At 43.4% G+C, this 13,435-nt stretch overlaps 1 protein-coding gene across 1 annotated transcript in view; it reads left to right on the top strand.

The window, feature by feature from the left end:
• map3k22 (mitogen-activated protein kinase kinase kinase 22) overlaps positions 1-13,435 on the top strand; it is a 39,206-nt gene that overhangs the window by 21,936 nt on the left and 3,835 nt on the right. The window contains exons 6-16 of the mRNA XM_020645570.3: positions 1,729-1,828; positions 2,599-2,715; positions 3,079-3,193; positions 5,304-5,437; positions 6,021-6,091; positions 7,142-7,203; positions 8,675-8,746; positions 9,316-9,480; positions 10,667-10,815; positions 10,936-11,067; positions 13,057-13,186. Of these exons, the coding sequence (XP_020501226.1) occupies positions 1,729-1,828; positions 2,599-2,715; positions 3,079-3,193; positions 5,304-5,437; positions 6,021-6,091; positions 7,142-7,203; positions 8,675-8,746; positions 9,316-9,480; positions 10,667-10,815; positions 10,936-11,067; positions 13,057-13,186 (1,247 nt within the window). The remainder of the gene's footprint in view (positions 1-1,728; positions 1,829-2,598; positions 2,716-3,078; positions 3,194-5,303; positions 5,438-6,020; positions 6,092-7,141; positions 7,204-8,674; positions 8,747-9,315; positions 9,481-10,666; positions 10,816-10,935; positions 11,068-13,056; positions 13,187-13,435) is intronic.

The following is a 13,435-nucleotide window of genomic DNA, read 5'->3' as shown; positions in this document are numbered from 1 at the left end:
ATACTAGGGGTAAAATAATACGATCACATTGTAGCTATTGCATGATTTGCATATACATTTAAATCAGCTCTGATCAACAGCTTTTGCTATTGCTAAATTACATTCGCTCTCTACCATCTTACTTGCTTTTTGTCAAAAAGTAATGATTCTCAAAGTAGCAGCGTCCGATATGATTACACATGATGTCTGAGCTGCGTCCACATTGTTGAGGTATCAGGAGTCCCTGAGTCAGGATAACCATGTTGTATGTTCACAATGGAATCTGATTGGACTGTCCTTCTTTTTTTTGGCAAGCTCTGAAGGTTTTTTGGCAGGAAATCGGAGCTGTGTGTCTCTCTCTACACCCCCGCCCCCCACCCCCCGGCTCTGCCTCAGGGTCTCCTGCCAGAGAGAGAGTAAAGGAACAGGGCCAGACTTTTTTTTTTTTCCCTGTGTATTTGATTGTGATTGTGTCCATGAGAGTAAAAGGGAAAGAGAACGAGTGAGTGTGCTGGGATGTGTTAAAGCATTCTTTTTTACTCTGCAAATCTGTGTGTCAACATGCTCGCACTGAGGAAGGAAGGCCATATCTTTCGGAGCAGCATCCTCATACCCCCCCGCCCCCCCAAAACCCCCTTCCGCATCCCTACAGCTCTTTATCAGACACATCATCGGCGAGTATAAACAGAGATGTGGAGCGTTTAGCTCTGCTGCTGTTTTGCCTCTGATCTGCAGGCCTCCCTATTCCCAGAATCCTCTCCTCAAATGAGGGAGCCAATGAGCAGTCATTAAGATAGGCAGAGCTTTGGCCTCCGATGAGGAAATGATGAGATGAAAACAAGTCCTTTTATCAGGATACTATAAAGAGATAGTCGGCTACAAATTCTTCAAAAGCAGAGAGCGAGGGAAGAAAGAGCAGAAGATAGCAGGAAAAAATGCCGGGGGAATCTTTTTCTCTTTCTTTTGGTCTTTTATTTTGTCAGACTGTCTCCTGTATTTTCTCTCAGTCTCTAAATATCTCTGTATCTTTCACTCTGTCACTCTTTAAAAGAGGAGGGAAAGACACACATCCTGCTGCTTTTGCTGCCTCTCCAGACCCCCCCCCCCCCTCCCCTTCTTTCCTCTCAGGAAGTTTCCCATCTGCCTTTGTGCTGGCTTAGTGGAGAGGCCCAGTGGTGTTGAAACAGCCACCGATGCACATACTGATTGGGAAGCACACTCATGCATGTAGAGTTTTACAAACATGCACGCCTCCATATATACACTCCCTATAAACACTGGCTGATAAGCTCAAAGTGTGCACACTCTGTCATACACGTAGGCCGACATCAGATGAGACTTTCATACACATTATGGGGGGTGGGGGGGACAAACTGCCACTGTCTGTTTTCATTGCATTGATTAATGCCCCTTTAGCATCAGCGTGCTCCTCTCCTTGACCCAGCTGACCTGATCATTTTTCCCTCTTGATACCATAGAAACACAGTCATAAAATGGCCTAGAAAAAGACTCCTATAGGGTCTTCCAGTCAACATGTATGCAGCAACACCAGCAAAACAATGAAGACAATGAAAGAACTTGAACAAAACTGCGAGCAGTGTGCAGATATATTAGCTTGTGAACTAGTCAGATGCTAATACTGTATAGCCAAACTCTCAGGCTTCATAATAGAGTCTGAGCTTTCAAAGCCAGACACAACACTAGTTTCTACTAACGTCTGACTATGCTACTATTTTTTTTACCTCCCAGAATCATCCCGTTCCAGAGGCCACTGAAGATCAAGGAGCTGCTGCAGAAGGTGACAGAGGCCTTTGGACAGCAGATGGACATGTACTTCACGGAAAAAGAGGTACAAGAACAAGAAGTGGCCATGCTTTGAGATCCTTGGCTGTTGTTGGGAATATACAGTATCTTGCAAAAAGTATACAGCCCCTCCGACTGTTCTACATTTTATTATCCCATATGCTCTTTTGTAAAGCGTCTCGAGATAACACTGGGGCTATACGAATAATGATTGATTGATTGATTGATTGATTGATACAATTCAGTGAATCTGAATTTAATAATAGTTATTTGTCTTTTTTTTTTTTACTGTTTGATGAACAAAAAAAGCAGTGAAAAAAAAGCAGATATCTGTTGGATGCACAGAATATCGGTTTCACAATAAAGCACTCTAAGCTTCTGAGAACTCCACAGGTTCTTCCTGGAGTCCTTAACATTGTTGTAAAAAGTTATGTTTCTTCGATAGTGATGAAAGCTTGCATTCCAATTAGCAGATGTTGAAGGGAAACACCACCGCAGTAATTGCGGCTTGTCAACTTCTGATTGTTTGCCGTATTTATCTATCTTATCCAGTTTTGTGTTGATCCATTATACTGTATATACCAAAGGTTTTACATGGAAGCATATGGAAAATCTTCAGGAGGGAGACATTTAAGCAAGGAGCTATAATCAAAAATGTCACAAGGGAGGGAAAATCATCTTTTTTAACCTTAACAAGGTTTAAAATAAGAAAACAACCACTCCATGTCATGTGCACACTGAAGCTTTAACATGGCACCATAATGGAATAATAGGGTATTTAAAGGTCATGTGCTGCATGTTTTCTTATCCTTTCAGCTGCTGCTGCCCATGAAGACCCAGGAGGATCTAGATCAGGCCGTGCTGACGTTAGGCTGCAGCACAGGGACCAATGGGCTGCTCAGGATACTGCTAAAGACCCCCAAGAACAACCATGTAAGGTTCCACTTCTTCAAGACATAAAACTGACCATTAGAGACACTGTAAGATAACTTGAATCCGAATTTTTAAGCAGATTTACACAGTAGGATTGTTGCGCAACACTCATCACGTCATAACCTCGTTCTGTTTGAGATGTATCAGTTTATAAATAGTACAGATAGCAACTCTTTGGCTGAACAAAGTGAACTTTAAATTAAAGGTCAGTTGCATCAGAGGTACTGTTTTCTGAACTTAAAGGAAGTTCCCTTACCGAAATGATGATGTAACGAGACAACCATGCAATGTTTTCCTCATTTCCTCTCCCAATCCTGCTCTCTTTCTCCACTTCCAACTCTTTGTATTGTTTTCTCTTTGTAGTACCTACAGGTGAACAGCAGGGACAAACAGAGCGAGATGAAGTCATCACGGTCTCTGGGAGATCTGAAGGGCTCCCTGCTCAAGGGCTCAGAGAGGGTGCGCAAACACTCGACAGGTGAGCTGGCAGAATTGTGGAGTCATTGACTTGTAATCAAAGTGCTGTTAAAGCTCTATCAGGGTGAAATTTCTCCCTGTCTCTATTTCTGAGAGGAGGCAGAAAATAAAAAAAAACAGAGTTACAATAAAAACCTGCTGATGCAAAGATTTGTTTTCCACCTCGTAGGGCCTCAAGGGTGGGCTGTCAGTGTGAATTTTCAGCAGAGATGGATGCTGCTGTCATAGGAATGTTAATAACAAGACGAGGGACATGCTTTGTCAGAATGGAAAAATGCAAATTGAAGGTGGAATTGACAACTTTAACAGCCAGTGAGATGTCCGGTCAAAGCAAGGACGAGTTTCCGCGCCCATACCAAGCAGCTCCCTGTCTGCACCGTCTCCTTTATGTGTTAGCAGTTAGCGTGTTGATGCTATGCTGAAAGTGTCGCTCTCTGGATGTTGAAAGCCCCATTAGACAAACTTTTATTGGTTATGCTGCCAAGAAAAGAATGAGACGATTTTAACCTCATATCTCTCTGTTGAGTATGAAGGTGCAGTCAGCAGCTGTAGCGTAGCTGGCATAAAGACGACAAACAAAGGGAACAGCTAGCATGACTCTGTTATTTACGCTAACCAAAAACTAAAGTGAAGTGTGTTTGTGGATTGCTGTTATCACCAAGGGGTATTAAGTTGTGGTGAAGCTACTTTAATTTTTGAACACATAACAAAAATAAAAAACAAAAACTATATATTTACATAAATGGCTGGGAGGCCAGTCTTTTCCCTGTTCTTCCAGAAACTGGGTGGCTAGCTTTTAGCGACTTGGCCTCTGTCAAAGAATAGAGATTAGCCAGATGTTTTTCTTCAAACCACCACCATGTGTTTTTGTTTTATTTGCATCAAAAGTCAGTTGTCATTAGCTAAGCTAGAATGAAGACTGGAAATGGATGTTTAAACAGTAGGCCTAACCAAATAAGCTAGCTTAGCTGATTTTCTAACAACTTACACAGCTGTATTTAAGATTTTAACAGATATAACAGTGATGGTAATATCAAATTTCTTGCCAAGACACCGAAAGGCCCTTTTACTTGTCATGTCACGCTCTTTGGTTAGATAACAAGGTAAAGTCTAGCACTGCATGTTGTCCCTCCTGGCTTGTTTGGTAACACAGCATGAAGGTTTATTTTGCTCTGTGAAATACTGAGCGCTCCCTTGTCTCCCATGTCGGGGTCTTTTCACCCCCTTCATATCATGTCTGTCCAGGAAGGTCAATGTTTCAGTCGTCTCTCAACCTCGAAAACATGCCAAAACGACCAGCACTCTGTTTCCCATTTTCATTTTCACATAGCAGCCGGAGCTCTTTATAATGGCTGTCAACGCCGATCTGTCTCACGTCGCCCAAATAACATCAGCGCTGTCACCATCCCTGCTCATGTAAATTGTATAGAATTACCCGCCTCTCTCTCTCTCTCTCTCTCCGGATTCCCCCGCCAGCTGCCAGTCAGAGAGGCTGAGAGAGAGAGGGAGTAGTGGCGGGAGTGGTGGCAGATGAGAGGTGACGGGAGAGCAGTCACAGCGGATGGATGAGTGAAGATGTGATGTGAGCCTGGGTACCTCGATGACGCATGGCAGAGACGGGGGAAAGGAGAGGGTGCAGAAAGACAGAGAAAGACACTGAACTGTAAAGAAGATACATTTCAGTTATAAATTAGACTGTTTACTCTGGTAGTCAGCCAGTTTTTACATCTTGGTACCTTTTGGCCTGTGCGCATGTATTCAGTCAGCGACAGTGAGACTTTCAATTCTCACTCTGTCAAGGACGAGCATTCAGTCATCGCTGTAGCTGGGGGTTGCGTTTGTCACAGTAATTGAGGTTAGAGGTGGCGGCAGTGTGGTTTAGTAAATCATTTCTCGTAGTCCTGGCACAGTTGAACTTGTACCCATGAATAATACGATGATGCTGTTTTCTCCCCTCCGCCCCCTCTCTTTCCTCTCTCCATCATCTTTCCTTTCTACTTCCTCCATTCCTTCTTTCCTGATTTTACACTTTGCTCATTTCTTTGCACTTAACTCCTCATTCTCTTGGCATACTTTCTACTACCTGTCCACTCTTTTTCAAACTTTCACAGGTTCCCTGCACACAGGTCGGACGTCCCCACCTCCAGGCAGCGTCCCCGAGGAGCAGCAGCAGATCGCTCGCCAGGGCTCCTACACCAGCATCCACAGTGAAGGGGAGTTCATCCCTGAGACCCAGGACCAGAATGTAAGAGACTGAACAAGTTGACTCATTTGAATGAATTGACCCTAGGTTTGGTTTATGGTACAATCTGCATTGTTCTTCGTTTTTATACTGAACACATGGTTGCTATATGAACATGCTATAACTCAGGCAGTCCCAGTATATGCAAAACATCAGAAACAAAAGCCACAACCCTCTTTAGCAGGCAGGTGACTGGTATATACACAGAAAAGTTCACACTGGGGTTTGTGTCTAATGATTTTGAACCCGTCAGACCTGTCACTTGTTGCATCTTTTGGACTCGTTGTGGGAATGCCACTCTGCTTTGTTGTGACTCGGTTCATTTACTCAACATTTTTAACCATTATTATCAAGAGAGATACGGTACGTGATTCGGTTATTGAATAAAACCGAAAGTAACTGGTATAAAGGCAGTTTTCGGATGAGTGATGGAATAGAAAGCCTTTATTGTCATTGCAAATTGTGCATCACAATTTGCTATTGAGTTCAGGCTTAAAACTCAAGATCTGTCTATGTGACATAAAACTCTCTCAGCTGACTGCATCCTCAGTGACCCTCATTCTCTTTGTGTTATTACATCTGTCAGATGGATCCTTTCGGGAGCGCGGACAACTCACTGTCGAGCAGCTGTCAATCAATAGATCAAGCACTGGACAGGTGAGTGTTTGATTTATTACTTTTGTCCGTGTGGATTTTTTTTTTACGATGCTCACATTCATATGGCAGGTCACAGTTATTTATTCTTGCTTCGTATCACAGTGTTCACGCTTGAATGTCATCTTGTGTTTTGTGAAATTGCACACAGAAGCTAACAAAGGCTCTTGGTTTAGTTTTTTAAAACAGCCTTTAAGGTTGGCAGCGATCACTGACCAGTGACCCTGCCTGCGATATTGCCAATATGGAAAAGGGAATCGGGTCACTTTGTTGTTGCCATGGCCACAAAACTCTTATCTTGACGCCTGGATTCCTCTGTTATCGTTAGAGAAGGCTAACAGAGACTGAGTGGGAGACGTAGAAGTGTGAGCAAGAACACGCTGCATGAGGGGAAAAACTGGTGAAAAAGTGAGAGTGGAGTAGAAGTGGGGGGGGGGGGGGGGAGAGAGAAAATATTGAATGTAATTCAAAGGGAAAGAGAAAAATGAGAGAGAGAAAGAGAGAAGGGGAGAGCGAGAGAGAGAGTGTGTAGGACGGAAACAGCTCTACCTGCACGAGGCTTATCTGGGCTCCAGGCTGCAGAACAATGGCAGGAAACGAGTGCATGGAACTTTTCCCTCCGAGCGGGCATGCGTGCCCCTTATCCAGGGTCTCGTGGCCCCGCGCCGCCCTGCGGTCAGCAGAGACGTCACTCTCTGAAGGGCCGGGGGGCAGGGCTGGCTTACAGGCAGCTTTGTGGGGGGGGAGGGGGCCTGAACAGCAACACATTTAATGAGAGAAGGTTTATTCTGCATCTTACCTCCACAAAATGTACTCAATTTCTTTTTGTTATTTCACCAAGGTAAAAAATCCTTCTTATCTTTTCTTATGGGACACATTGTGGTTTAAAATCAAAGAATGCAAAGTTGTTTAAAGGCTTTTTGTGCGGCTTTATATCTGACATTTCAGTCCAGCTGCTGTGGCCAGACTCCTTTTTGAAGATAAGGGGGAAATTAGAAGATGAAGCAGCAAACCATTTTCAACCGTCCCCTCCTTGTTCTCTTGTCATTTCAGTCCTCCTTTCTCGCAGAACAACCGGGACAATAATTACCTGAACCTCAACTATGAATACAAAGGTAAGACAGGAGGAATCTGTAGCAGAAAGCTGTGCTGTTGAGTTAACGCTCACCTCAAACATTACACAGGGGGATTAAAAGGTAGAAATGTTTTTTTCATTTTTTAAAAGTTTTTCCTGTTTTAACTTTTTCCGGTTCTGTTGTAATTATAGCCACACAAGTAGATTCACAGAAAGAGAACTAAAGCTCTGTTCATGCAGCTCCTGATAAGCTCAAATGTTTCTCATTAAAAATGCCCTCAGGGAGATGGTATTATTAGATGGGAGTAAATACTTAAAATGAGGGTTGGGGTTTTTAGGGAGATATTTAATATCTTGGTTGTGTTTTTACGTCTCAGGAGGTGATGAAGGGAGTGTGATAGCATCATAACTCGTCCTGCTTTATATTCCACAGACCCTCCGCTGTGCACCCTTTGTCCATCTCCTTCACTCACTCCTTTTTCCCTCTTTGTCTGCATTTTTTTTCCAGACTCCACTTCCTAATAGACATCGCTCCTTTCCCGTCTTTTTATGATCATTTCCCTGCTCTTGATGCCACCCCCCTTGCTTGTCTCGCCCCTGTCCCCTCGGCTCCCCGTCTGTGCCTTTTCCTTCAGAACACAGATCAAATGCAGCAGGATGACAGATAATGCCAAATGAATCCTCATGAACAAGGGAAACGCAGCAATCTGGCCATTTCGCCCGTTCTGTTAAATTAAAGAAAAATGTAAGAGTGCTGCACATTGTGTATACAGGCTGGGCGTGTGGGTGCTTCATATAGCTGCAGCCATACTTGAGCACTCACACGGGCATGCATGCACACGCTCTTCCCCCCTCCCAGATGTAAAAGCTGTGTGGCCCTTCCTGCTGAGAGCTACAGTATTTGTTTACCATTCCCTGTGAGTAGATTTTTCCTCTCCATCTCGCGCTGCCAAACACAAAAAATAACTCCCGTCTCCATGGGATACGGCCACAAAAACAGCGCAAGGGGAGGCAGTCATCTGACAGAACAGCTGCTTTCAATTGCGAGTGGCTCCACTACTCTCCATTCAGTGTGTGCGTACTTGTGTGTGTGTGTGTGTGTGTATGAGAGAGAGACTGAGTGTCAGCGCTCGCCTGCGTCAGCAGTGCTCCCCACCTGCCTTTAGTTACTGCTCCACTGGGTTCAGAGCTAAAAGGCTAAGCTAGCACACATGAACTGTTTTTCTGACTCGGCTGCAGAAAGGCGATACAACCGCTCTGTTCCAGCGTGTGACAAGCTGTCTTCCATCCTGCTGCTTTTGATTTGAACACAAGCAATGACGTGTCTGTCAGATGTGATCAGTTAAAACTCTTCTCCTCATCATGCTTGTGTTTCTAACAAGCTCCAAGCTATTTAACTTTTATTCTTCCACTTGAGATGTGACTATTACTATAAAACATAATGAAGTTGATATTGTTGCCTATTCGTTTACTTCCAAATTAACAGCTCTGCTTTGTTGCTCCCTCTGCAGGACGCCATGGAAAAGGAGGGACTTTCCCCCGCCAGTTCCAGTTGCCCAATCGCAGCAAGGATTACGGAGACCGTAAGAAACCGGCTTTGCTTGAGCAGTAACAACAACACATTTACTGCACAGATTAAACAGATTATGTTACTATTGAAGCAGTACAACACAGGCACATACACATGCCTACACCAGACAATCCCATCTAATCACATTTGTTTTCATCAGTGCACAATTCCCTGTTTTCTAAATAGTTTGAAATCTTGTTCTCCACTTGGGCTGTCTTTTGCTCAAATCATAGATTTGGTACATAAAGTTCTGGCTTGCTGTCCAAGGCAGCTGCTAGTAATTGCTTACTCAGAGGCTAACCTTGGCTAGCAGTGATTTACGTTTCCCTGCGGTGAACCCGAACTTGTATAAAAACACAGCGCCCTGCTTCCTGTCTTAGGGGAAGTGGGACTGAGTGGCGAGAGGCACTCTGCTCCGGCTGGCCCGAAGTCTTTGGCTGAGAGCTCGCTGTACTGTATGCACGACACCTGTAAAGAAAAAAAACAGTGTGAAAATCACTAACAGCACAAACAAAAGAAGAAATGGCCCATGTGTGCACGGCCATTAATATGTCTCTTTCTCTTTTATATGTGTGTTTTCAGGTCGTAGGACACTTCCGCGCAGCTTCATGCCGCAAGAGAACCTGTTTCAGCTAGTTCCATCCAGTCGCACACGGAGTTATAATGGTGAAAGTACGCTGCAGTACGGCGACCTGCGCTCACTGGGCCGCACTGCTGACAAAAGCTGCCAGCGTGGGACAGCCAAGTGTAAGTGGAGCTATAAAGATGTGACAAAAGTTTTCAAATGAAGGAACAGAACAAGAAGTAAATGTTCCCTCAGACCATAAAAACACTGAACTTCTGAGCCTTTAATATTGTCAGGGGCTTTTATTTATTTGTAATTTGACAAATGAAACCCTTACTGCTGACACAGACATGACTGAAGAGAGCTCAGACTTCGACTGCTTCTGCTGCTTTTTTTATTCAGGCAATGTTCTCCTATCAGTGCTTTTTTAGACACATTTAGAATTTAGTCAAAGAAGAAACTAAATTTTAGGGAGCATTAAAAATAAGTGTATAAGAATACTGAAACTGAAGGTTACCAGCATGTTTTTGTATAAATATTTAAGTAATACAGAGCCCTTGTTGAGAAGCATCTGCTGTGCACAACCAAATATAAAATGAAATAAAAACTTGCACTGAACTCAAGAAAAAAGGGCTAAATTTGTCTAATAAATGATTCATAACATTGACTTAATGGTTCAGATTTCAGAATTTGGTCAAACAAGGTGTAATTACAAGAACTTTAAAATGTAGCATGCCATCATGGTTAGCAGAGAACGTGAAATATCTCCATGAATACTGTGTGCCATGCATCATGTGTAAAAGGTAGTGGAGATAAAGTGCAGTTAAAATGTAAATCACAGCGGGCACAATTTCCCTGTCCTCATCTTATCCCAGCCTGCCATCTGTTATTATTCAGTCCACAGTTTGCATTTTCCAGAAACTGTCTTTGTCATAGAACTGAAGCTTGGCTCAGCAGTCTGAGGTCGGCGTGTCTCTGTTGTCCTTCTCACCCACACACGACCAAACCGTCTAACCTGACCACAAAGAAAGTCTCAGAGTCTGCTCTGAGGCGCTGAGATGCTCTCTCTAGGGTTTTTGTCGACTTTCTGTTGTCTGAGCATGGTTTTTACTCAGATATCATGGGCTTCCCCTTCTGAGAGGGTCTGCGGTGGGAATTATTCAACGACCCTGCGGTGGATTTGACGTCTGGCTTCGTTAAAGTTACTGCACGAGTTACAGTTGGATTTTGTGGTGGATTTTGACGCATGCCTCAGTGGTTCAGTGTTTGCTTGAGTCAGTATATCACAGTGGCTCTGTCATCCTCTGGGGGGCTCAGCTACAATGAATTACTGCTGGGTTTTCATCATGTGGTGTCTTGTTTCTGCAGCGCCGCGGGCGCCAGTCAACTGGCGACAAGGAAAGCTCCTGGGGCGCGGGGCGTTTGGGGAGGTCTACCTCTGTTATGACGCCGACACAGGCCGTGAGCTGGCTGCCAAGCAGGTTCCCTTTGACCCCGATTGTCAAGAAACCAGCAAGGTGAGAGAGGACATAATAAGTCTCACACTAGATTATTCCAGGGCAGTGATTTATTGTTTCCAGATTTAATATGATTGTGAACTCTATGTTTTTCTTAATTTAACCCCTCTTTTTCTGCAGGAGGTGAACGCTCTAGAGTGTGAGATCCAGCTGCTGAAGAATCTGCGTCATGAGCGGATAGTTCAGTACTACGGTTGTCTGCGGGATCTGGAACAGAGGAAACTCACCATTTTTGTGGAGTTTATGCCTGGGGTGCGTATTCTGCAGAGGAGACATCACACGTAGCTCAAAATCAAGGCAACAGTCCTAATAAACGATGTCTGAGAATGCCACATTGTTGTATCAGCTGTACACACATTTCAATACAAACATTAGTTCAAACCCAAAGAAGCTACATCTGCTTAAAAAAAAAACAATTCTGAAATGTCAGCAGCTGTCATCAATCATGTCCTCTGTGGTTGATGTCAGCAGAGCAGCTCAGTTTTATGAGATCATTTTCTCACTAAATGAGCGCTTTAATGAGCCACTGTCGCCTGTAGACCCCGTCACTGCGTCTGTTTTTTAATATTTCCGTGACCTCTTTTTTTAATTTTTTTATTCTGAGAACCATTGAGTGACTTAGTCACACATTGTCTGGAACTTGGAAATGTTTATGTTACACTGGAGTTTTCTGGCAGAGGCAGGAGGGGAGGTGACAAAAGGCAAGTCGGTGTGTGTGACTGCTCGGCACGACTGCACCGCTGCAGCTGACCGATAACGCTGTAGCTGCCCTCGGGGGGGGGGGGGGAGAGAAGTGGTGCGGGGGCAAGTGTCCCTCTGAGAGGCAGAGAGCTGTTGAGGTGTCTTGTTGACAGCTAAAAGTGAACATGGAGAGGTTTTCTTTTTCACTTTTTGAGTCCAAAAGTGCGTCACAGGTGTTAGGTCTTTAGCTCTTGAGGAACTGAAAACAGGAAATGAAAGGAAATGCAGGACGTCGGAGAAAATTGAGCACATTCCTTTCTACACTTTGCCCGTTTATGACTTTTTTTTTCGGTGCTTAAAAAAGTGCTCAGAGGCTTCTTTTATAATAAAACAAATTCAATCTATTGTGACTATGCTACAACATTTCCCTTAAAGTCATTGTTATTTTAGACACTGAACCATTGGATATTCATTGTACACTAGGGATGGGACATAATAGTGGTTTGGCAATTTACTGTTGTCCTGACTCGTGAGATAAATTTATTGAATCCTTTGTTAAGTTAATATTAAAAAGGCGCTCTGAACAGACTTTTGACTCACCGCATAACTACTTCATGATTCCTCATGGTAGCTTTAATGACATGAGGAGGGTGATGTGAACAGAAGTTAATTGGCCAAAGCTGTTGACACAGACATACAGAGCCAAGCTCAGTGAACTTGGCTGCACATTGATTGTCAGAAGATTAATATTTTGCTACCAGACATTAAGTCAAATCATTAACTGTGTCTGTTATTAAGCACAGAGAGGTAAAGCAAATGATGTTTAGAGGGTCAAACTGAGTGAAAATGTATCAGAACGCAACATTATGTTCAGGAAAACATAAGCTACTTCTGTAGGATTAAGGTGCATCGTTAAAGTACCTTGCAGTTTGTGTTGAGTTTGGTGCCCCCCTGAGGACAGAACAGTACCTATTCCCTCCCATATGTATAAGTGCCTTTTTTTTTTTTTTTTTACAAAAAATTCCTGCTTTCTTCTAACAGTCACATGGCTCACTCATAAAGAATCTAGCAGTGAGAATTAACATTTTAAAAAATTGCAGCCTGCTGCGAATCACTTCACCTGACACCTACCCCCCAACACAGTTTCAGGCATTAAAAAATACCTACATAGAAATAATCAGCCGTTATACTGATGGTCTTGTTTGCTGCTGTAGCTCATAATGAGGCGTCAGTATTCATTTCAGTTTTTAAGAATTAGCTAAAAACTCCTCACGGTAGCTTTAACACGTTTGAATTCCTAGCTTCACAGGTCTGACTGAAAAAAACATCCAGGGACTTGTAATTCACTTTTCTCTTTTGAATCTGGCCCTTTTGTATTAATTATGTATTATATAAAGGATATACAATGTATATAGTTGACTCTGTTTTGCACACTACAGCTGTAGAAATAATCTTAGCTAACACTGCTGCCAATACAACAATTTGTGCACCATTTTTCTGAGCTCCAATCATCCTCTCACATCCCCCCTCTGTTTTTCTATCTCTTTTCCGTGTCTCCAGGGCTCAATAAAAGACCAGCTGAAAGCCTACGGGGCCCTGACTGAGAAGGTGACGAGGAGGTACACCAGGCAGATCCTCCAAGGAGTCTCCTATCTGCACAGCAACATGATTGTACACAGAGACATCAAAGGTAAAGGAAAAATGAAAGCTAGCAAAGGTCAGGAAAGGGGTTTAATTGGATTTGTAACCCACACTTGAGACATGGACGTAGCTGGCAGTGTTTAAACGATGCTTTGCGACTCGTTCCGCAGCAACTGTTGCTGAGAACACCACTGATTCATTCATTTCATCCTGGTTGACATTTCCTCATCTGCCGTCTACAGAAAGAGCCTGGAAAAAAAATGTGCTATTTTGAACTCCCCTTTGAGATATATTAGGG

This window comes from Labrus bergylta, chromosome 20 (genome assembly GCF_963930695.1).
Source record: "Labrus bergylta chromosome 20, fLabBer1.1, whole genome shotgun sequence".
NCBI classification, from domain to species: domain Eukaryota; kingdom Metazoa; phylum Chordata; class Actinopteri; order Labriformes; family Labridae; genus Labrus; species Labrus bergylta.
This window is presented reverse-complemented; position numbering and strand designations above follow the sequence as displayed.